The sequence below is a fragment of the Durio zibethinus genome, chromosome 25 (assembly GCF_047325235.1).
Source record: "Durio zibethinus cultivar Kanyao isolate XHJ-2024 chromosome 25, ASM4732523v1, whole genome shotgun sequence".
Lineage (NCBI taxonomy): Eukaryota > Viridiplantae > Streptophyta > Magnoliopsida > Malvales > Malvaceae > Durio > Durio zibethinus.
The window spans coordinates 19663814-19689015 of record NC_143186.1 but is presented as its reverse complement, the minus strand read 5'-3'; the positions used below and the strand labels follow the sequence as shown (position 1 = coordinate 19689015).

General features: G+C 34.1%; 4 protein-coding genes across 11 annotated transcripts; all 4 read right to left on the bottom strand.

Moving 5' to 3' along the window:
- Positions 1–834: 834 nt before the first annotated feature.
- On the bottom strand, positions 835–9513 carry BAM4 (beta-amylase 4). Of its 7 annotated transcripts, XM_022861007.2 has the most exons (12): positions 9254–9510; positions 8380–8508; positions 7883–8129; positions 7260–7480; positions 7078–7155; positions 6844–7003; positions 6016–6269; positions 5369–5438; positions 3277–3345; positions 2983–3033; positions 2095–2145; positions 1035–1170 (listed from the first exon to the last, which is right to left on the bottom strand). In XM_022861007.2, exons 1-11 carry the CDS (start codon positions 9448–9450, stop codon positions 2140–2142), a joined length of 1482 nt encoding a protein of 493 aa, XP_022716742.1. In that variant the 5' UTR covers positions 9451–9510; the 3' UTR covers positions 1035–1170; positions 2095–2139. The 7 variants fall into 7 exon arrangements, 6 of the variants coding, with proteins under 6 accessions (XP_089610601.1, XP_089610604.1, XP_089610602.1 ...); XM_089754475.1 differs by lacking the exon at positions 2095–2145 and having other exon boundaries at positions 835–1170; positions 9254–9513; XM_089754478.1 differs by lacking the exon at positions 2095–2145 and having other exon boundaries at positions 835–1170; positions 7883–8085; positions 9254–9512.
- A 1345-nt stretch (positions 9514–10858) lies between these two features.
- On the bottom strand, positions 10859–11731 carry LOC111276420 (uncharacterized). Its single transcript, XM_022862149.2, has one exon. The coding sequence runs from the start codon at positions 11667–11669 to the stop codon at positions 10965–10967; it is 705 nt and encodes a 234-aa protein (XP_022717884.1). The 5' UTR covers positions 11670–11731; the 3' UTR covers positions 10859–10964.
- A 1162-nt stretch (positions 11732–12893) lies between these two features.
- Positions 12894–19226, bottom strand: LOC111275590 (DEK domain-containing chromatin-associated protein 3-like). 2 transcript variants are annotated; one of them, XM_022861012.2, is made up of 13 exons: positions 19110–19226; positions 17595–18262; positions 17453–17486; positions 16999–17078; positions 16681–16740; positions 16380–16490; positions 15634–15714; positions 15484–15549; positions 14945–15184; positions 14716–14863; positions 14454–14566; positions 13717–13747; positions 12894–13336 (listed from the first exon to the last, which is right to left on the bottom strand). In XM_022861012.2, the coding sequence occupies exons 2-13, from the start codon at positions 18177–18179 to the stop codon at positions 13176–13178; spliced, it is 1710 nt and encodes a 569-aa protein (XP_022716747.1). In that variant the 5' UTR covers positions 18180–18262; positions 19110–19226; the 3' UTR covers positions 12894–13175. The 2 variants fall into 2 exon arrangements, with proteins under 2 accessions (XP_022716747.1, XP_022716746.1); XM_022861011.2 differs by having other exon boundaries at positions 14716–15184.
- Positions 19227–22456: 3230 nt separating this feature from the next.
- Positions 22457–24062, bottom strand: LOC111276421 (uncharacterized). Its single transcript, XM_022862150.2, has one exon. It carries the CDS (start codon positions 23473–23475, stop codon positions 22708–22710), a length of 768 nt encoding a protein of 255 aa, XP_022717885.1. The 5' UTR covers positions 23476–24062; the 3' UTR covers positions 22457–22707.
- Positions 24063–25202: the final 1140 nt, after the last annotated feature.

Genomic DNA, 25202 nt, shown 5'->3' with positions numbered 1-25202 from the left:
CAAATTTATTTGTTTATAATTCATTTGTTGTTTATTTATAATAATACTAATAAAATTATATTTTTATCTTTTACCTAGATCTATTTTAAAATTTGTTTAAATTTTTTTTATTATAATTTATTTATTGTTAAAAAACATATTTATATATATATATATATATATATGTTCATGAATCAATTCGTTTAATTTAATCAAAACAAACACGAACTGAACATGAACATTATACCATTTAAACAAACCGAACTTGAATGAATAAAACAATTTTCAGATCAATCGCAAATCAAACCTGAACATCTTTAAAAATACACGATCAAACTGTAGACATACATTTATTTATTCATTTTCGATTTTATTTATTCAAATCGTTTACGGCCTCAGATGCTGCCCAATATGAGTCCACAACAACAAAATGTGTAAAGATTTAAAGCTTCTAGTTCGTAGGCCAATGTGCTAGTATTTTTGCCAAACTCTTATTTCAATTTTATCTCAAAAGAGAAAGGCTAACAAAGAAAGTTTCCCATGAAGGTTTCAGTCTCCCACTGCAAATCCAAGTCAACACAATGCCAAAAAAACAAAAAACAAAAACAAAAACAAAACAAACCAACAATGAAAGAGCAAAAGCAGTGACAAATTTCAGAATTTCGGAAATGGATTCCAAGTGAAAACAAGAGATAAACAACCACTATGCAAATGCAACCATCCCAGTTTGGGCAGTGTAGCAAATTTGCCAGTCTTCAATTCAACTAATCTATCTTATCAAACATTAACTACCAATAGATAAATAATCTTATCAAACATTAATACCATATAGGGGGCAGAAAAACAACAATGGGATACTGAATTTCATTTCATTTATCCTTTATTTCAAACAGGACATAGAAGCATCTGATTAATGTATATCTTCCTTCACTTTGGCCACATTTTCTATTGATTACACAAAACCAAATAAGGCCATCAAAGACCTTGCCTATCAGCAGCTTCAGCAACAATTGGCAATCTTGGCAACTGCCCGAACAAGCAAGGAGAGGAACCATAAATCAAACAAACCAAAAGCAACAAAAACACAGTGCCATCCAAGCTCATCACCAAATCCAAACCCAACCCATCTCTTGGATTGAAACTCCTCTCCAATTGATCAGGAGATATCAACAAAACATCAAGCACAATAGCCTGCATGGTGTTAAACCTCACATACCTACTAAACTTTGGATTCTTGAACAACCACAAAGTACAAAGTTAAAAACACTAAGAACCCATTTAAAGGAAAGCTTCTGAACAGTTTAATAGCTAGGAAAAGTGGTTGTATAAGCACTTGAACTGAAGTGAAATGTGTTATAACATAATTGCCATACTGTATACCATCAAAGAAAGGATAAAAATAACATATTGCTGAAATTAACCTGTCTGGACCATCAGCTGAGTCATCACCTCTATCTTGGACTATGAAAAGTTTTCTTGTTGGGTTTTTTTTTTTTTTTTTTATTGGGAAAGTTTGGTATAGAGAAAAAAGATGAGGGCTTTTTAAGAGAGGAAAGTGAAGGGGAGTAATGGGTTTTTTGAGATGAGGTTAGAGGAATTGTTGGTGAAGTGAGAGGACTGAATAAAAGCATCCTGCTTTGAAGTTCCTATGGTTATTTTGGATGTAAAGTGTAGATCTTGCAGAACAGCAGAAGCTCAGCTCGAAGAGAAAGAGTATTGGATTTTCTTGGATAATGAGATAAATTTGGGGGAAAATTGTCAATATCTTTGTTAACAGAGAAGATTACTAGTAAATGATTAGTGAAAGATGAATATATTTTTCATTTATAATACTACCAACAATTTCATTTATTTATTAAAATCATGTGATGGTTATTACTAAAAGATTAATAAAAAATTAATATATTTTTCTCTGGGATTATTCTAAGATAAAAACAAATAGACTGGACTTAGATCCCATGAATAATTTCAAATTCAATTATTATAGTGTAAATTTCTGACTTTAGCTGAAAATTTTAAAATTGTATATGAAATAATATTACTTCATTGATACAAATTTCTGCTAAAAACTATATGCCACATCACAATGAAGGCATGCTTATGGGTCACAATTACCTTCAATTTCTTTGGGGAGCATGATATATGCTTCATCATCAACAGTCATACCTATATAAACGTTAAAAATGGTTGCTAAATAGTTTGCCAAAATGTTTCAGGTGCAGGCATGGGTATTTTCACAACATTGTTAATACTGTAGACTCTGGTAGGGAAACAAGACATAACTTCAAATAACAAGACCAACATGTTGGCCTTGAAAGTCAGAACACAAAAGAGCTAGAAGACAAGCATAAAATTTTTGAAAAGCTGGCTATTCTATGGAATCTTTCTCCTAAAATAACAAACTCAATCTCTTCAAAATTTACTCCATGAGCTTCCATGTGTTGTCAATAATTTATTTTTTAATCAGGTGACAAACCGTGAAAGCTCATTAGATGCTGAGTGGAAGAACTGGAATTGGAGATCAGAAGGAGATATGATGCTCAATGGTGCCTTTTTCACACCTCCTGGAGAAGAAGCTCCAGCAAGCTACATAAAAGCATCAAGCATGGTGGCAAAACCAACTTCACTTCTAACATGGATATCTCAATATGCTGGAACCCTAATATCTAGCCAACCAAGTTTCTACTTTTCTATATTTTTTGGATTTATTTTCCAACATCATAAAAAAATTTCAAAGCCGGACTGATTGAGGATGTAAGGATGTATAACTAGATATATGACAGGGCTACAAAAGCTTTTGCTATTCTCCCTTTGTACCCCAGGTCAGGAAAAAAAAATAAGGTAGGGGCAGGGTGATCTTAATTAGCTTTAGTAAAATGGTTAGACAGTTGAAACAGTATATTACAAATCTGTGCTCATCATTCTGACAAAAGGTACAAAGTTATTCCAATTTTCAACCCTAAATATACTATCATTCATTCTGAAATAAGTAAATGATCTTACAACTTCTGCCTGGGGATTGTAACAGTTTGAATGAATTTTCCATAGTCCAGTCTGAAAGAATTTAAGAGAGAGAGAGAGAGACAGAGACAGAGACAGAGACAGAGAATGCAAATGAGTTACGTTAGTAAAGAAAATACTGGCAAAAGAGGTGAAGGACCAGGGTTACCTTGGTCGAAAGAGTTAAAAGCCATCACAATTACCATATTAGTCATGACCAGAAAAACAATTAAATTACCAAATCTTGTTATTAAGCTAAAGGTAGACAAGAATTTATTAAGATAGAATGACACTTACTTTGTCAAGCCGTTCGGTTGTATTTCTTCCAATCACATTAATTATCCTTTTCTTTGAGACAGACTGTATCTGTATTGAAACTCAGAAGATCAAAGAAATTAGTCTTTGGCACAAGAGATGCACATGAATGAGACAAGTTGCATCCAATATTCACACTCTTTAGCTGTTAAATCACATATCATATAGTCTTAAAAACAACCCATTTAAACCTCCTTATAACAGGCAACAAGCTGTTTCCTCTATAGCTGTCACAGATTACAACCAAGCCCTCAGGGGCAGTACAGAAGGAAGGTGACAACAGAATTGTTTCTTGAAATATTGTAACCCAGGAGAAACTTTCAAGACATTTCATAATTATACCAGATGTCTGGAAAGGAATAAGGCTTTAAGGGTGATGTTGATTTTGATAAACACAACCTATCAGTTCAGTTCCCTTTTCTTTTTATATGTTAGGCACTAGGGAATGCAGCCCATCAAGCCCTAAAAGGTACACAGAATCAGCTGATCAGTTATAAGCAGAGTCAAGGAGATCACACATTGTTTATCAAACACTTTGATTTAGGTAGAGTCACAGTTCTATTAGTGTATGTTGACGATATAATTATAACCGGAGATGATGAAAAAAAGAAAGAATCTCTAAAACAGTGTTTGGCTAGAGAATTTGAGATAAAAGAGTTAGGGAGATTGAAATACTTCCTAGAAATTGAAGTAGCTCACTCACAGTATGATATTTTCATCTCACAGCAAATATATATGATGGATCTTTTGAAGGAAACTTGAAAGCTCGCATGTAAACCTGTAAATACCCCTATAGATCCTAATCATACACTTGGAGAAGCTAATGAAGATACTGTTGTAGATAGAGAGATGTATCAGAGATTAGTTGGAAGATGCATTTATCTCTCACATACTAGACCTGATATACCATATGCTGTGAGTGTGGCAAGTCAATTTATGCATAGTCCCAAAGAAGTGCACCTGTAGGCTATCTACCGTGTATTGCACTATTTGAAGGCCAATCCTGAGAGAGGTATCTTATTCACAAGAAATTCGGAGCTGGTTCTAAAAGCATATACAGATGCAGATTATGCGGGTTCAATAACTGATAGAAGATCACCTTAAGCTACTACACTTTCCTAGGTGGTAATCTAGTAACTTGGAGGAGTAAAAAACAGAATGTGGTGGCAAGATCAAGTGTTGAAGCAGAGTTCAAAGCAATGGCTCAAGGAATTTGTGAATTACTATGGTTAAAGATTATCCTAGAAGACTTGAAGATCAAGTGGGATGAACCAATAAGACTCCACTATGATAACAAGTTTGCAATAAGTATTGCACACAATCATACGCAACATGACAAAACAAAACACATTGAACTAGACCCGCATTTCATAAAGGAAAGACTAGACAGTGGGTTGATTTGTACACCATATGTATCAACCAAGGGTCAACTTGTAGATGCATTAACTAAATGTCTCAGCAGTGCAACATTTCAAGAAATTATTTCCAAGCTGGGAATGGAAAACACCTATTCACCAGCTTGAGGAGGAGTATGAGAAAACACTTATTTACAGCAGGTTGTAATATTGTAATCTGTATATTTATATTTGAATCTCTAGAATTAAGTATTTGTATCCTTAGAATTAAAGACAGAAAACTAGTATAGACAATCCCTTAATTATAGGATCAGTTTTAGAAAAATTTAGTTTCCTAGTATACCCACTAGTTAGTTGTATATAAACCTAAGGTGCATGTATAATTCTTTATGAGCAGTTTTTCAATATACATTCAGTTTTACTCTTAGTTTTCTATATAGTTTTATTTTTTAGTTTTTCTGCAATGAACATATTTAGCTAATTAACAGATAGCATCAAATTATAATATCGTTCACAATAGGCATAATGGGAAATGTCAAAACACAGCACCAATCATTGGAACTATACACATAAACTTCTTTAATCAAATACAAAAATAAATTCAGATGAAGGAATGGTAATGTTTGTAGATTTAAGCAGATAAAATTGCATTGACTAAAATCACAAATTTCAAGATCAAAGAATAAAAGAAAATTTCTCAACAGAGAGATAACTCATGCCTGTTTCAGTAATCCTTCAGGACTGCAAAGATATGTCGGTGGGGTTTCACTGTCGATCATCTCTAGGCAGCTGTAGGGAAAGTTAAAGAAATGAAAATGCCGAAAGAAATATGACTAAATATCTACAACCATTATACATGCACAAACTTAGATAAGAGGAGGTACACAATGAAGTAGCATAGAAGTTCAAAAAAGACAAGGCAAACTTCCAAGTATATTGACGCTTGCTGCTCCCTAAGCATCTTATACTTCATTTTGTAAATTTTAACCTCAAGATTTGATCAATCTACAAAAGGAATCAAATTGGTTTCAAACTTTCTACAAAATAAAGCATCACTCAGGAGATTCACAGCCTTGCATGTCGATCAGTCCACTCTATTTTTTGGGCAAGTATCAGTTTTCCCCAAAAAATTGCACCAAAATGTTTTAAGTCATTAAATGAATAATGCATTGTGCTGAAAGTTTTTGGAAAAGGAAACACAACCAAACAAAAAACCCATCTAGGTAAAGAAGAAATCAAGAAAGAGAAAAAGAAAGAATTAAATAGAGATGAAGTTCTCACGGAATATAAAAAGCAGCTCCCATCTAGGTAAAGAAGAAATCAAGAAAGAGAAAAAAAAAGAATTAAATAGAGAAGAAATTCTCACGGAATATGCAAAGCAGCTCCATGGCGAGACAACACTGAGACGACTGGATCATAACCATCCCTGAGAGCAGTGTTGTAGTAACCAGCAGTAAGTTCAGCAGGGTGTGATACAGTCTGGTACCACCAATAAATTCCACCAATTTTAGCCACCAACATAACAGAAGTTTGCTCATCTTCTTGGTATTTTTTCAGTATCTTTGCTGCCTTTGCAAGAATGGCATCTGCATGACAAATCAGCCTACCACTGTACCATTCCTGCAAAAGATCATTCCAAAGTCAGGTTTCTTAGATTCTGAATAACTCTAAGTAAGTTTTGGTAATCATTTTTAATGTGAGGCTGGGCATTGCACAGTGAATTTCTGAAATCATGATGTTATAAGCAAAACACACTTCCCCAATTAATACATACCTTTACTTATTAGTAACCTTGGTCTAAAGCAATATATTATTTGATCATTTCTGAAATGATTTGATAGCTACTGATAAGGAATAACAACTCCAACCAGGAGCTTTACCCCATATATTACCATTTTAGTAGATGAATAACTTCTTGCAAAATAAAAATGTTGCAATGATAATAAATAACCATAACTATGACTGTCAATGAACATTTAACTTAGCACAGCACTTCTGTATTGCAAATATCTTGTCAATGGCTGAATGCATCAAACTCAAATGGATATTTTAAGTCCTTTTCAGTTAACGTATTGTAGCAGCACAAATAGAGATAGTGCATGAAAGTTGAAGAGTATTAATCCACCTCAATTCATATGGAAATTTGTTAGACATAAATCTGGTATGAAAATATTAATAGATAAAGCATACATACCAGGAAGAAACGACCATAATCAGATAGAAAGCTTTCCTGTCCCTCTTCAAAAAAGGGCACGCCTGATGGAAAACTGTTGTAACAGCCAGCATTCTGTGGCCCTCTGTCTCCCCATTGTGGCTTTCCTACTCGGCAGGCAGCCATCTTTAAGTCCTCCATCCTGTAAGCAAAACAATCTTGAGAATAATGAAACATCTGAGTTTGCATTATAGGATGTAAAAGCTTTACACCTACATGTACTTATCATAACACTGGAATTCACCAATGCCAGGGAATTTCCATCTACCATCACCAAAAGGATGAGCAGGATACCTACACTAAAAAAAACATCCAATGGCTTCATAATTATGTTTCAACAAAAACTTCACAGTTTGAACATAAAGAGGGAAAAGAATGACATAAGAACCATACAGTACCTAAGTTCTCCAGAAGGACCAAGACCAATGCTTATTTCTTCAATTACACTCCCTATAAAAGATTCGAATTTGTTAACAAAACTAAGCATGAAGTCTTCATAACATTGGAGAGCAGTCCGGCCAGACAATAGAGGAACTTGGTCCACCCCTAGTGTAAGATAATCATTGTTGGAGAAGCCATATCGATCTCGATAGTATATATCTTTATTTGCATCACCAATCTGAGAGAAGAAAAGAAAAGTATTAGATAGCAGTAATTTAGCAGTCACAATAATCATAATACAAATAAGGACCTCTTTATGTATTTCTCATCTTGTCATCTGGAGTAGATTCATACAAATTGGAAGATTGAATGCAATCTTACCTAGAGGATTACAATAGTAGATCAACTAGCAAAAGTGAATGGTTTTTGAGGGAAAATAAAAAATAAGAAGACAGCATAACAAGTTGCCGTCATAATTATCACATCACCATTGGTGGATCAAATAGCAAGATTCCTACCAGTCTAATATGTTGCACAAAATAAAACCTTTAGTTCAAACAATTAAAAGGACCATAAATCAACTGTGCAATTATCACTCAGTTTGCAACTACATAGCAGTGTAACAAGTAAATGGGCAAACCTCTAAAATCCACAGAGGAAGACTCACACCCCCTTTTCCATTAGATGAGTGAACATTTGAGTGAAAAGACAAAGCAACATGCAACTTCAGCCCTGAATCAGATATCAATTTAAAAAGCTCTTCATATAGAGACCAATTGTAGTCAAAAGGAGAAAAACGCTCCACTATTCCCCACCAGACCTCAACTCCAATTCCATGAACACCTGCCAACTTGAGTGCTTTTAGAGATACGGTTAAGGCCTTGATTCTGAAACAACAAAGACCAACTTGAAAACCATTTTATTTTCAAAAGTAAAACAAGACATAATATCAAAGATTTAAGATAGCAAAACAAAAAAATTGGATCCTATAACATGACCATGTTAATTAGTACAAAAGTGGCTATATTCTCCTTATAGCGGACAAGTATGAGGAATGCATAGAGTCTACCTCTCTGTTAGAAATGATAAACCATAACATATAGTGATAATCGAGCAGATGTAAGGCCAAAACCTTACTTTCTAATCCTTGGACTCCCAGAGGCATCAAGAGCAAATGCATCCATGGGCATCATTACAAAAATAGGCACCCTCTTATCTTTTGATGATTCCAGTATTGTAGATCTCGATTTCTCTCGGGCATCCATGCTGCAAGATAACAATACTAAAACATATAAAAATCTGCTAAAGGAGAAAGAAAAAAGCCACAAAATTTTAAGTTCAGCAACCTAAGCAGGAACTTGTATGAACAGAGATAATCCCTTTTCCAGGCAAACTAAAATAAATATATACAAAAGCATCATATAACTAAGAAACACTTACTCAACCACAACAAAAACACATGCTTACTTCACTATATTAAGATAATCCCTATTCAATCACAACCAGAAACATGAGCTTTGCTAAAGAAAAAACACTAGCTTAATTACTGGAATGGTTCCAAGAAATAATTCCTTTTCCTAATCGCTGATTGGCCACATGTCTAAAAGCCAAAAGCTTGACTTTATGAATTCAAAATTTGATAAAGGCATTACAAATGCTTTCTTCTTCTTTTTCTTGTCTGAATCGCTATTATTTCTCTCTTCTAATTTATTAAATAAATAAAATTTTTTATTTAATTTGATATTTCAGCTCTAAAAAACTGATTTTATATTTATTAATTCAAAAAATTTCCTCTTTTTTTTCTGATATTATCGCCAACCAAACATTAACTGCAATGCACAGCTCATAGATACGAAAAATCCTTTTTTTTTTTCAATAAAACTAATTATAAGAAAAAAAAATGAGGCAAAAACAATTCAAGCACAGATATCAAAAAAAATTTCATTTTTGTATCATTTTCTCGTAATCAAAGAGGAAGGAGAGAGATAATATGATAATGTAATTCACCGACCTGAAAATGCGACGGTTAGCGGCAACGGATCGCCATTTACTACGAAAGAAGCCGTTTGTGAACATGCGGAGCGCCGAAACGTTTCGAAGAAGAAACTTACGCGTTTTCGCTAAATCGCGATCGAAGCTCGATTTTGCGTTCAAAGTGTAGTGGCATCCTCCACACTTGCACGCCATCGTTTTTTTTCTTCTTCTCATAAATTATCTGGCTTTGCAGAGAGAAAGAGCCAAAAAAAAAAAAAAAGAATAATTGTGAAAGGTAATTTTTCTCTTTTTTTTTTTATTTTAGTTTTTATTTTCCTTTTCTTCGCTTTTTTTTTTTTCATTTTTTTTCTGATCCTTTCATTTCATACAAGTTTTTATGGAAAGTTTTGCAGCTATGCCCTTGAAGCTCACCAAAATATTGAAGATTACCTAATTACTTTCTAATTGAACCATTGGTTTGCCTTTCATGGTAAGGATGAATGGATGGTATCGGCTAGATTTAAACTGATTTGGTCTGAACTTAATTTTTATATTATTTTAATCAAATTTTACTAGTTTGATATAATTTGTTAATTTTTAAACTTATTTTGTTTGTTTTTATATATTATTTTAATAAATTTAAATATAAAATAATTATTTTTATTTTATAAAAATTTAATAAATATATATAAATTAATAAAAATATATAATTCGATTTGATTTATATTTATATTTTTAATTTTTAATTTAAAATTTAATTTAAATCTAATTTATATATTTAATATATAAATTTAATCTAAATTACAAAAAAATATTGATTCAAATTAAATTAAATATTATAATTTTAATTTAATTTTTGATTTTTAAAATTTTTTTCTCACCTATCTGGTGCTTTATGATAGTGTCACGAACTTCAATCTTAAATCTTGCAATCATGCAATCTTAAGCAAAAAATTATTATTTATGTATACTTAAGTTAGCTTTTAATCAAATTGAGTGAGTGTGTCACTCACCGCACTTAAACATACGTGAACGATAATTTCTCGTCTAAGGTTCGAGACCGAAACCTGTCACAATAGCTTCTTGTTGGCATGAATTTAATTGCTTTATAGTTTTTTTTTTTTTTTAAGATTTTACTAATTAGTGCTTTAATGAAGCTTTTTTATATTGTTATTAAATAATTTTTTAATGTATTAAAATTATCACATCAAACATCAATTGTCGTAATTAATATTATTTATAATATTATAAAAATATATTTTTATAGTAGAATATATCTTAAGATATTTCTTAAAAAAAAAAATTTGTAAAAATAGTTTTAAGATTATTTAGTCTTAAATTTAGTGACTTTTATCTCTTTCCATTCTTACAAGTAATGCAGCAAAATAAGAAATTGTAAATAGAATTTCCAACGTGGAAATAGCTATCCAAAATGGATAAGAATAAAAATATTAAAATAATAATAGAAAAAACATTAAAAATTCATTGTTGACAATAAAATTTTGCAATCATTGAAGTAGGTCCCTTGCTTGCACCAGAATCCCATTAATTTGTTTTTTATTTTTGTTTTTTATCATAAAAAATCTCAATTCAAATAATAAAATTATAAATGTTGAATTAATTAATTAAAAAAATAATAAAGTAAAATAATTCGTAGAATAATTTTATTAATAGAAAACAATAGTTGATCATAAATTGAATCCTAGGAGATAAAAATTTTAAAAAATTACAATCTAAAAATAGAAAATTTAAATAGCCAAGGCGGCCCCAATGACTAAACCAGCGCTTAGAACGAACCCGACTTGGTAACCGGATCTTGAACCCGACTCATCATTAACTGCGGGACCCGTCGGACTCTCCGGCGACGAACCCACCGGTGTGGGACTTGGTGGGCTACTGCTCGACGGGAAAATCTCAGGACTCTCCGCTGGCGTCGCTGAACTCGAAGGAATATTAGCAGAAGACTCAGGAGTTCCAACCGGACCCTCCGCAACAGATGGAGCCCCACCTGGAGTCAATGTTGGAGGAGAACTTGCGGGTGCCAATGACGGAGGAGAACTTGCGGGTGTCAAAGACGGAGGAGAACTTGCCGGTGTCAACGACGGTGGTGTAGCCATTGGTGAAGGAGTCGCTGGGGATTGAACCGGGGGAGTGGAAGAAGCAGGCGGAGTCGCAGCCGGGGATTGAACCGGTGTGGGAGTAGCAGTCGGAGTTGCTGCCGGAGAGGGCGATGTTGTCGATGGGGAACTTGCAGGAGTCGCCGATGGAGGCGATGATGAAGGAGAGTTCGAAGGCGACGCCATAGGAGGGGTTGAAGAAGTCGTCGGAGGTCTCGCCGTTGTAGCCGTTGGGGAAGGTTTTGGAGATGGGGAAGGTGCATTGTCGGCTTGTACTGCCTTTCCAGAAAAAGAAACGAAGAGAACAAAAATTGAAAGTACAATGAATCTATGCATCTTTGCTTTGATCCTTCTTTTCTTGATGATCTTTCTTCTTTTGATTGAAATGGAAAAAGGAAGAGATTTATATATATAAATGGGAAAGTTTATTGGAAATGGAAACTAAACGTTCTGATTTTTAAAATAATTGATTGAAGGAAAATTTGACCGTTGGGATGGTGGGGTTATTAGGCAACCGGTTATAGTGGGAAATATAGCCGTTACTTGGCAGGACAAAACTGGCCGGGGCCTAGTCTAAATGAGAAGTGAGGTTTTTTTGGCATTGCCAATGGTGGATTTTCAAACAAGTCATTAGACATTCGATAGGATCACACACGACGTGGATATGATATAAAAAAATAATAAAAATGATATAATTTAAAATTTTAATAATTATTATATATAAATTTAATAAAATCAAAAATATATTTAATATTTTTTTATCAATACGAATTATAATACGTAATTTTTATATAAAATATAATATAAATTTATAAATTTTAATATTTTATATGATACGAATATACAAATTGTAGTGGATGTATTCAATCCAATCCAACTCTTTCTTGGGCTCATCATTGTTTTTATGCACCAGTGTTCTGTCTAGTTTCAGGATATTAGGACTTGGGTTCAAACATTCAGCTAATGTTAGCTGAACTCTGCAATTGAAATAACCTGCTCAGTCAGCTTAAAGAACGCAAAGACATACAATTTGTTGTGTGCATTTTGATGTTTCTACAACAAGGGTGATATGGCATTGTTAAGTATCCCATGCTTCTGTGTACATGGGGCAATAGGATTGTTATGTATTCTATGTATTTGATTCTTTATTCAATTATTTTCTTCATTTTATCTTAAAGACGCATCTTTTGTACTAGTTTTGATATTAACACCAGAATTCAACAAGGCCAATATCAAGCAGGAGCATGAGAAAAATTCAGCAATTAATGAACACGAACATGGTGTCTTGTATAGGGTCGAATGGATCGAGCATATCAAACAATTTTCAAGCCCGTTATTGCACACTGGATCTGGAAACCAACTCAGCAATCAATGACTCTTCAGATCAAATGGGCCACCTTTCCATGACAGCACAATGAAGGTGCTGTCTGTTCACGTGCAGCCCTGGATCCAAATAGGGACCTGAAGGGGTGGTTTGGATCACAGCCATGCAGTGAAAATTACCATGAACAAAGCACACCTCAGTGATGAAGTAAGCAGGATTTGCATTACAGAGGAAAATGAAAAACTGTTTTCTATTATTGAAAATACTTGGTTTCCAGAAAGGAAAATTCCTACAGATTATGTTAATGGTGTACATATCAAGCTGCAATCCTGCAGCACAGATGGGTAGCTCCAGCTCCTCTAGTATTTGATAACTGCTATTTTGCTCACCCAAAAGTTAAAAAGCAGCTAAACAATAAATTACAAGCTAACCTTCTAAGTAACAGCTAAAAGGTACATATTGGCACGAGATGATAAATAACTACACGTTTCCCATGGAGTTATTTTCCATCTTGTAGGTCAGGCTTCAACCTCCTGACCAGCAGAATGGGTTTCATCTTTCTCAGTATTGGCTTCTCCATCTTCATCATCTGCTTCATCAGCTAGTTTGGTAAGCTCTTCCTGAATCATGAGCTTTATAGATGACTTTCTTGGGGTGAGGTCGGTATCATATCGTTGAGCTGAAAGGTAGCAAACTTTCCATTAGGACATGCATATAAGAAAATTCTATAGCCTCACAATGAAGCCCTCACCCCCAAACAAGCATTTCATATTCCGAATCAAAGTGAACCTCAAATTTTACAAAGAAATTCAGAAGGAAAACCATTCAAAACGATGGCTTTCATTATTGCTTTTTGTAATTCACTGTTGGGCACTAGATGTGTTACTATATTACTTTGTTAGAAGAGCCAAACAAACAAAAGTTGAAAAATTCATAAGTTCAGTCAGGAATGCAACATATTTAAGTTGTTACTACTAAGTAGTACCACTTATCTTCAGAATTTCAAATAAGTGAAACAAATAATTTGTTGGTGCGAATAAAAAAGTGAAAGATGCATACCAAGTTTTTTCAGAATGTCTGTGAATGTCGCCTGCAGAACAAAACAATACTAGTTATGTCAACAAGAATATTAGAGCCAGTATCTACAAGGAAATGAAAACATAAGATTAAGATTTTCAAATTCCCTTAAGCACAATAGAAATGCACAGATCTAGATAGAACTTAAAAACAATTGAGATCCTTATGTCTTACCTGCGATCAAATTGACCAACAAGGATTAATAATATTGTGTTTCAGAAAATTGAGTACCAAAAGCAATTTATTTGTTATATTCGTTCCCAAAACCACAAGACGATGAAAAACCTTTAGCCTATTTCCACACTGGCAATCTGAAGCAGATAGGCAGTATGTGCCAACCTAACTGCATTTCAATGTTTTGCCAAAATTTTCAAGCGCTAATTCTTAAGTAAAATGATTCAAAATAGAACATCACTAGCAGCATTGCCCTCAATGAAACAGCTAAGAATGTTTGGATTCATGGTTACATAATCAAACCAAATTAGTAACGATTCTCAGAGGATGTCTTAACTTTCCAATCAATGGAGGTGCTGGATATTACAATAATTATCATGGTAGCCTATTTAGCACTGAACCAAAAGTCCTGACTCCTGATAGCCTGACTTTCTAATTAACAATTACAATAGGCTTTGGAGTCAGGACCAGACCAAAGATGCTGTTACAAAAAGTCTAGTAACTGATGCAGCCATTGTAGGTAGTATATTTATAGCAGATCTTACCGTATTGAAGTCCACCTCCTTAAGAATCTCACAAATTGCAGTTCTTAGTTCATAATCACTTGGCTCAAATTTCTCCTCTTTAGCTTTGTCCTTCCCCCTTGCAACATTTTTGCCTTAATAAATACAGCAAAAGATAGCACCATAAAAACTTATAACCAAAAGCTTATCTTACAAATTTTGCCACAAGAAACAACCATTTTTCTATTTCCTCGACAAAAAGAACAGACAAGAAAATGAAACAGAAAGAAGGCCACTATCTTACTGCTTTTCTCCTTGAAGCCAAATTTCGTTGGTTTAGAGGACTTTTCCTTTGTGACCTTCTCTGTTTTCTTCCTTGAAGACACCTTTGGACTTTTATCACTATCCTCATCAGCCTTTGAGCTTTTAGATGATGGTTTTGGAGTTCTTTTCTGTGGTGTAATAGACCTTTTAGTAACGGTGACTTTCTTGGTTTTAGCTTTTACAGAAGATTCCTTCTTTGTGGATGATACCTTAGTACTCTTTTTCTTCTTCCCTACATCTTCTTCAGATTCATCTTCAGATTCATTTTTCTCCTCACTTTCAGAATCCTCGGGCATCTCATCCTCAGATTTTTCTGTAATGCCATTTTCAGTTTCCTCCTCTTCATTCTCTTCCTCTTCCTTTTCTTCTTCTTCTTCTTCAGACTCATCCTCAGAATCAAGTGTACGCTTTTTCCCTGATTTTGGAGTATCACCACTCCTTCTTCGACTCTGCATAATACATCAAAAAAGGGAAAAAAAAACACACACACACAAGAAAATAACTATGAACATAAATGTAAAATGAAGAACGTAAAATCATATAATAATTACTTCCAAGTCTCTAACCTAAGAACTATATAAAATAGTAAGGTCTCATATAGCCGTACAAGTTATTTACACATAGGAGACCTGATTGAGTAGAAAACTAATAATTCCTTAAACATGGTAAAAACAAGTGACGTGCCTAACAAAAAGCTGCAATGGTTAATGAAATGACATTTCCGCTATCATCATGGAGAAACTAATACCTTTATTGACCGCTTTGACGTGGTCCCAGACTTGGTAACCCTTTTGCGCTTTTTACTATTACTGGACTGGATAAAGAATAGAAATTATGGGTTAGAAAGAAAGCATGTAAAAGTTGAACTTTACCAAAAACTGCAGTTAAAATTAGAAACCTTATCTTTTTCAGCAAGTAGAACAGTAGTTGTAGCATGAGGGGCCTCCAAAAAGTCTATCAGCTTTGCAATGATATCTTCCTGCATGTCCATTTTAAGCTTATTAACAACCAATAGAGAAATTCAACTTCTTTAGTATCAAAATTATTATTAGTTCAGGCTTGTTGAAGTAGTATTAACAAGCCCTCATATAAATGACACTGGACTTGAGTGGTGATACTGATTTTTATAGTACTAATTACGACACGTCTATCAAAGCTTTTGAAACTACAAAACTCACCCTAGCCTTCTATTGAAGTACAATCCTAGTAGCAGGATCTAATTCACTATAACTGTTGAATTCATAGATAGGAAAAGGGATTAAAAAACCTCAGTATTTTCCAGACTAATATAAAAACTAATCACATAAATGACAGTTTCTAAGCTGAAAACAACAAAATTTGACTTTCTAGAGAAGAAAAATTTTAAAAAAAAAAAAGGAAAAGATTACCATAGATATGCATGTTTACATAGATACATACTTGCCTACCCACCATTTTACTGCATTCTATGTGAGAAAGAGTACCCCATTGACAAGACTATATTGGTGTGCATACACACGTAGGGTTTTTATTGATCAATTTGCATCAATGTTGAAAAACTATCACTAAGAAAATGTTATTCATGAATCAAAGCAATGGAACGGCCATCATTTCCTTGACATATAGACAGAATAAAAGCACAAATTACAGTAGCAAGCAACAAACCTTCCTCGTAGTAGCCTTCATAATTGGTATGTCAAGCACATCACAAAACTCCATCAACTTCTCTTTATTACACTTGTCAAACTTTTCTCTTACTTTATTTTTTTGCTTTTCCTGTATCACAACATTTGAATGTCATAAACCAGAGAAAAATCTACTATAGTGCATTAATATCAACAAAAACAAGTTAACCATACAGCCAGCATAAACTAGCAAATAAACTACAAACACCTAAAAGGTTAAAACACAAAAGTTCAATTCCTAAAGAAAAATAAGTTATTAATTAACTTTATAATCCCCTTACCTCATTTTCATGCCACACAAACCCAGAAAACCGGGATATATTGCTCTTGATCTGAACTGCCTGCAAGAATAAGGAATATGAGTCTCATAAACTGAAAGCAAACTCAGCAAAGTACTTCTACGGCAAGCCAGTACCATCCAAGCATAGTTTCTTTGCAAAAATGCATGCCCATACTCATGCACACATGTATCACTACAAAGTATATTTATGCGCGCTTGTAAGTTTGATACGCCCTTACCATCAAATAAGAGAATGAAGCAAGAAATGGAAAATCCTGGTTATAAACAAACAAAAACTTAGACAGGCCAATCAAATTACCTTCCCTCTCCTTCCAAAGAGAATAGTATGAAGCAGTCTGAAAGTGTCATCAGTCTTCCTTCTAGACAACTTGAATGCCACTATATAAGATGACATGGCAGATGTCATTTTACTTAAAGACATAGTTCTACACAAATATCAAACACCTCAAACATATTTAGTTTTAAAAGAAAAGGAGTTCTAATATAAATTCAAGGATCTTGCAGAAATAATTAGTGTAAAGACACAAGCAAAATTAAACTAAATAAACAGCATCCTGAGTTTCATTGGATGTACTATGTTTTGATGACAACGCAAAGTGTATGAACTCAATGATGAACAAAAATAGGAGAAATGAACTGTTAAGATTTACAACTACAGCATCAAACAAGCCCATTGTAGGATATTGTCTGCAAAACAAGTGCAGGACATTAAAAAAATAATTTGAGTGATATAAGAAGGAAATAGAACACACCATTAGGAATATCTTTAAGCGGAGTACCACGGCCCTGCAATTGCCAAAGCAACCTATTACTTCCTATAGACCTTCAAAATACAGAATTCAAACATCTAAATCATTAAAAACAATGATAGCCAAGGAAGAAAGGAAAAGAAACCTTTTCAACTTGGAATTCCCTATTAGCATCTTTGTCAATAGATGCAACCAGCCTTTCAACAGATTTACGCTCGCGCACAGGGCGATCTGTAAGAGGAGTTCTTTGCTCCGGCTCCTTCACCTCCACCTTTTTTGTCTTCCCTTTAACCTTCTCCCCAGTGTTTTGAACTTTCCCACGCTTCTTTGAACCTTTTTCCTCCTTGCTCTCTTCAGCCGTCTCTCCGTCTTCCTTTTCTTTTTTCAGCCCATCTACTTTCTCCTCCACCTTATCTTTGTTTTCCACCTTTTCAACTTTCTTGTCATCTTCTTTTGCCTCTGTTTCCTCATCCATTGCTTCAGTTTCAGCATCCTCCTTTTCTTCTTTTTTCGGTTCTTCTTTGCTTTCCTTGTCTTCCTTGACCTGTTGATCTTCATCCATCTTCTCAGTCTCAACTTTCTCATTATCCTTCTTATCTTCTTCCAATTCCTTTACCCCATTATTTTCTTCCTCCGTTTCCTCAGCTACAGCTTCACCAGATTTCTCCAGAAGAGAAGTCCCATTAGCCACTGGCTCAGGGACTTCAGTCTTTGTTTCTTCTTCACCCATAATCCAATTCAAAATATATGCTTTACACGGCAACACTTCTTTCCCTTGCCTTCCAAAGTTGTAGGATGGAATGACAAAGAAGACTGCAGAAACCAAATAAAATATTTATAATAATAATAAATAATTAAAACAACAGTTAATTCCACTCAAGACAAAAGAACCATGTAAATAGTGAATTTTCCGATGCAATCTTTTCGCATAACAAAAGAAACTTCTTTTCCACACACAATACAATTCTCCTAAGCTTCACAAGAAATGCAATGAGCAAACAACTGTAACCAAGAAAACAGTTACACTCTCCATATAAGAAAAGAAAACTACAAGGAACATTCAACTTAAGGGAAAAGAAAAAATCCTCTTGTAGAAATAAGCTACAGCGAATCAAACAGAATTGAAGCAATCAAAACCTTATAATACAAAAAAAAAAAAAAGTAAAGCATTTCCGGACTAGAATTCCATTATTAGAGATCCACATGAGTTTGAACATATTCAAAAACAAAGAAAACACCAAACTTGACTCATAAAAACTAAATATTCAAAATATATAACAAAACCCTCCGTTTGGTTCCAAAGAACAATAACGACACTTTAAATCTCACGAAAAAATTGTTTCTCTACCAATATAAATCATAAATCCCAGTTTAACAAAGCTAAAATCAGAGTCTGTTAAGCTTAATTTTATGAAAATTTCAATTTGGACACAAAAAAAATCCCAAATCTGAAAATTGAAAACTAAACTTCATTTCCCACATTTTCCCACAAAAACCCATTAAAAAAACCAAAAAATTTACAATTTTCAATACATTGACATCCAAAAACCTAACTTTCTAGCAAACCAAAAAATAAAAATAAAAAAAATCCAAAAAATTACAAAATTGAGGACTAATTACCCAATATCATCTTAAAAATCGAAAAAACGAGAAAACTTACAGTGATTTACAAGCTCTCCATTACCATCCAAAAGCTTCAGACAGAGAGAGCAGAGTCTTTAAAGTGAGGATTTTTAAATTTTTTAATTTTGGGGAACAAATCAGCCTCAATTTTTTCAGAGTACCGGACTTGAAACCCGGATTTTAAATGCAGTTAAGTTAACTGCCACGTCGGAAGGGAGCATGTCAGAAATAGGGGGGCGAAATTCGAGATGGGATACAATGGACGACTTTGATCTTGTTTAGGTCTCGTCTATGTAAATCCAGGGGTTGAGATTTTGTTTCCGAGGTATCTTGGAAGTTGAGGGCCCACACTACAGGGGTTGTGGGTGGGGCCTATGCTGTGAGGATATTTATGAGCTGATTAATGAGTAATTTTTTAGATTAAAATATATTTTATAATAAAATATTATATTTATATTATATATTATAGTGTATGTAAATATGAAAATATAAAATATAATTTTTTAATTTTATTAAATTTATTTATAATTTTTTAAAAATTTTAAGTTATATTATTTTCATATATTCTATTTATATCGTATTTAAGATTAATAATTTAATTTGTTCTCGATGAATTTCAATCGAATCTAATTTTATAAAATTGATTTTTTTTAAAGCAGATTTTTTGTCGAGTTGAGCAATGATAGAAAAAAGTCGAGGTCGGGTCAAGAACGAATTTTAGACAAACTCAACATGATATATATATAATTATTTTTTATTTTTTAGTTATATATTTATTTAATTTTATATTTATATTAAAATTATATTTTATAATAAAAATTTTTTATATATTTTAAAAAATAATATTTTATTAATTTCAGGTCAAATAAGATTAGATACAATTTATATAATATCAGATTGTGTTAGATTCGAGTGTAAAAAAAATAAAAAAATTTTTAGGTCTGGTCGAATTCAAATTTTTTTAATATGAAGTTAGGTTGGTTCAAAGCTTGCTAAAATTCACTTCGACCCTGCCCATTGTCAGCCTTGATCATGTTATTGTGTCGTATTTTAAATTATTAAATCTATTTAAAAGTTTTTCAAAATTTTTTATAATTTTTTTGGTTTGTTTAATTTAATAAATCGGAGAATATTACAAACAAATATTAATATTTTTCTTCAAAAGGTATTTTATTTTTATTAAAATTGTTATTAAGAAATTTATATTTTTTATTTTACTATTTTATAAATTTTTTGAAAATTACATTTATAATAAAGTTGATTGATTATAAATCAAATATTTTATTTTAAATTTAATTTTTCATATTTATAAATTTTTTTAATAAATATTTTATAAATTTAATATAAATTTTTGAGACATACAATATGCACCAACCTTAAATAAATTAATCTTCCCTTATCTAAAGTTTTTTAAAAATAAAAGCAAAATATCTATTAACCATTGCATTAGTTAATGAAAATAATTAATAAATAAAACTTGCTAGTGTCACGGACTTAAGGAAGAGTCTTGAATCCCACATAGAGCATAATAGGAGGGTCACTAGGGTATAAAAGGGTTCACACCACCTCCGCCTTGTGAGGCGCCTTTTGAAAGATAAAACCGTGAGGCCAAGGGAGGCCAGAGCGGACAATACCTCACAAGGGTGTGAACCGTGGCGGTCAGGCTGATCCGAGATGCCGGAAGGGTGAATGCTCGAGTCCCGGAGCCGCGCGGGTTCGGAGCTTAAGTCTCGACCTGTGACAAGTGGTATCAGAGCCAGCCCTAAACCGTTCGATCCACGCCAAGCACCTCGAGGGAGGTAGGCAGGGTGGCTAGCCTCCGTGACGAAGGCGTCACGAGGTTGGGTGCGGGAGAATGTCACGGACCTAAGGAAGAGTCCTGAATCCCACATCGAACATAATAGGAGGGTCACTGGGGTATAAAAGGGTTCACACCACCTCCGTCTTGTCACGGGTTGAGACTTCAGCTTCACTTGTCACGGGTCGAGACTTAAGCTCCGAACCCGCGCGGCTCCGGGACTCGGGCATTCACCCTTCCGACGTCTTGGATCAGCCTGACCGCCACGGTTCACACCATTGTGAGGTATTATCCTCTCTGGCCCCCCTTGGCCTCACGGTTTTATCCTTCAAAAGACGTCTCACAAGGCGGAGATGGTGTGAACCCTTTTATACCCTAGTGACCCTCCTATTATGTTCGATGTGGGATTCAGGACTCTTCCTTAGGTCCGTGACATTCTCCCGCACCCAACCTCGTGACGCCCTCATCACGGAGGCTAGCCACCCTGCCTACCTCCCTCGAGGTGCTTGGCGTGGATCGAACGGTTTAGGGCTGGCTCTGATACCACTTGTCACGGGTCGAGACTTAAGCTCCGAACCCGCGCGGCTCTGGGACCCGGGCATTCACCCTTCCGACATCCCGAATCAGCCTGACCACCACGGTTCACACCCTTGTGAGGTATTGTCCGCTCTAGCCCCTCTGACCTCACGGTTTTATCCTTCAAAAGGCGCCTCACAAGGCGGAGGTGGTGTGAACCCTTTTATACCCCAATGACCCTCCTATTATGTTCGATGTGGGATTCAGGACTCTTCTTTAGGTCCGTGACATTCTCCCGCACCTAACCTCGTGACGCCCTCGTCACGGAGGCTAGTCACCATGCCTACCTCCCTCGAGGTGCTTGGCGTGGATCAAACGGTTTAGGATTGGCTCTGATATCACTTGTCACGGGTCGAGACTTAAGCTCCGAACCCGCGCGACTCCGGGACCCGAGCATTCACCCTTCCGGCGTCTCGGATCAGCCTAACCGTCACGGTTCACACCCTTGTGAGGTATTATCCGCTCTGGCCCCCCTTGGCCTTACAGTTTTATCTTTCAAAAGATGACTCACAAGATGAAGGTAGTGTGAACCCTTTTATACTCCAATGACCCTCCTATTATGTTCGATGTAAGATTCATGATTTTTTTTTAGATATGTGACACTAAACCCATGCTATCCTCAAAAAAATAAAATAAATAAAAGGTGGGGCCTGATCATTTTCTAGGCCTTCTTTTTTTAGCCATCAGGATAGGATAGGATTCAGGCTTTTGCTCCATTAGGAGCATTTAGGCTACTTTTTTTATTAATTAAATTTCATAATTTAAAATATAATAAAATAATATAAATATAAATTTAATTTAATTTAAAATTTTAACAAAAATTATATATAAATTTAATAAAATTAAATATTACTTTATATTTTTATGTTTACATAAATTATACCACATAATATTTATATAAAATATAATATAAATATATAAATTATTAATATTTTATAAAACATAAATACCTAAATTATCATATATATATATATATATATATATAAAAAAAAAACTCCAGCAGCAATTATTCCCATGCAGTACAAAAGTCAAAATGTTGATACCTTTTTATATAACTTGTGTCAAAAAGATTACACATGCTCCAAAAAAGCATTAAACTTCATCATGAAAAGCCAAATTTATAGAAAAAAAAAAGTGGGAAATTAAATTAAGTTCATGATATTTGAGCATAACAAAAATAAACAAAACTATTAAATTCCTAAGCTAAATCCTAGCTCTTTAACATCAAATTGTTGAACTCAAAGTTTGGGCTGTTCTGGTTTCAAGCTTCAATTTCAAACCTTGGACATTTGATGGATCCCATTGAAATGTCAATTTCAATTAGATTTTCTTCTTCATTTACCTCATTGTTCATTTCTGCCAATAGCTCAACAAGGTCTTGTTGCTTGAAAGTAGATTCTGGCAAGAAAGTTGGCAGATTGGATTGCAGATTTTGTTTTGGTTCTTCACTCAAACCAATGGAGTTAATGTTGCTTGGAATGGCAATTTCAATGAGGCCTTCTTCATCATCTTCTGAGGTTGAATAATCTGAGATTTCAGGATTTTGTTCTACATTACCTGAAACCATCCAATTTAACTCACGGTTTTCACTTGAGCCTGAATCATCACTGCTTTGATCACTTTCAGATATCAAATCTAGTGATTCATCAACTTGAAACTCATGCACAATGCCAATATCAGCTTCTTGGGCAGCATCAGATTCTGGATCAGTTTCCACTAACACTGGCTGTAGCTGTAGTACTTTCTCTTCAACTTCATCCTCAAGCTTCAGCTTCCTGGAATCTGGATTCTCTACTAAAACCACCTTTCTCTTCTTTGTTAATTTGACCAGGAAACTTGTTGATAAAATCAAGATTGGAATTGTAAAAAGGATAGGATGGAAGAACCCCAAACCAAGGAAACTAGTCAAAACAATGGAAGGAACAAGGAGTGCAACACAAAGTAAATATGGTTTGAAGAGATAAAATGGAGAAGGGATTTGATTCTCAGTTGTTTCAACCATGTTTGAGGATAGGAAAGAATATGGCATCAAAGGTTACAGAAACAAATGAACCAGACTTATGCTACAAGGAGTTGCTATGTTTCTGACAATGACCAATGACAAAGAGCAAAAGCACACCTTTTATGACTTTGGGTGCTTTAGTCTCTCTTCTGATGATTATGAGTAAGAATCAAAAGTGGAAAAACCTGACCTGAGCTGCCAAGAAATGATGGAGTTGGCTACAAATGAGCTTCTTCCAAGACCTTGCTTGAACTGATCAATCAATAGCCTCTCTTTCCCTCTTACACCACCAGCATTACTTGAAAAACAACAATAAACTGATTAGCCATCTGTATTCCATAAAAAAACCCAAGTGTTTTGTTCTTATCTGAAACTGATTCTCTTGAAAAAAAAGTAAAAACTATAGTTTCTCTTTTCCATTAACCTCTAAAAGCTCTGGAATTGCCAAGTCCGTGTGCAACATAGTGGATTCACCACATGGCACTAAAAAATCTCAATAACATGAAATTGAAAGGTAAAAATATTCTACTATGTGCTAGAAAAGTAGGAAGGTGCTCTTTCCCTTTCACTCTTTTTCGTTTTCAATTTTGTCATGAAAAAGTTCCCTTTTACTTCCTTTACTGTCCTTGCTTTGCAAGCAAAGAAGACCAATTCAGATGCCCACAGAGGCAAAGAATAGTGTTAACTTGATTACTTGAGTGACTCAACATGGGAACCAAAAATCAAGTTTTGTAAGCAAATTTGTCAGGTAGCCAATAATCAAAATCAACAGTAACCAGTCATCATGGCACATTTTTCACCCATTTTCTTTTGTCTGCAATAAAAACCCACCAAGATGCAATGATGTTAGTCCATTTTTATGCTCTCCAAAGACTTAATGGAAGCCCATTGCATTGAAGAGATCCATTTTTTTTTTGGCTGGTAATGCCAGGTACCCCCATTACTCATTTGTTCTGACAGACAACATCCACAGCTAGCATTGGCTGAAGGACCAGGTACACAGAACTTAATGCATATGGACAGTGGAGACAGAACTTTTCCTTTGATTAAAACCTCAACTAAATCCAAATCAATATTCTACCTACTGAAGATAATGAAGATATGTGCTCAACATGATACAATTAAAATTTGTCGTCATTTCTGGTTTAGAAATTGAGTATTATTAGGGGCGCGATGATTTAAGGTTCGAATCCTCTCTTTCCCTTCTAAACTTACTCAAAATAAACCGAAAGTGATTGTCTCAAATGGATTATGTAATGTTAAATTGCACAATTCCCTCAATAATTTCATAATCAAACTTAGAAAATCTCACCTGATCATGTAGTGCATTGCCTATTGAAATCAAACAAAATTTAACCAGCTAGCTCATTAGTTAATTGGGTACATGTGACATGTCATATGAATGATTGGGTTTTGGGCAAAGTTACTCTCTAAGGCAAACAGAAGTCAACAAAGTGAGAAACAATGTCCTTTTTTTTCTTTCTTTCTTTCTTTATGGCTCTGCATGGTTGATTGCCTTTACACCTAATCAACCACTCGTGAATTTGAAGTAATCAACCATTTAGCAGGGATGATAATGATTTAAATTAAATCGGATTTGATTTGATTTTTTTATTAATATATAATATTATAAATTTTTAAAATTTAATCTGAATTTAAATCGATTATTTTTTTAAATTAATTCGATTTGATTAAATTTTATCAATTTAGTTTAATTTGATTTATTGATTTTATAATTTTAATTTTTTATATAT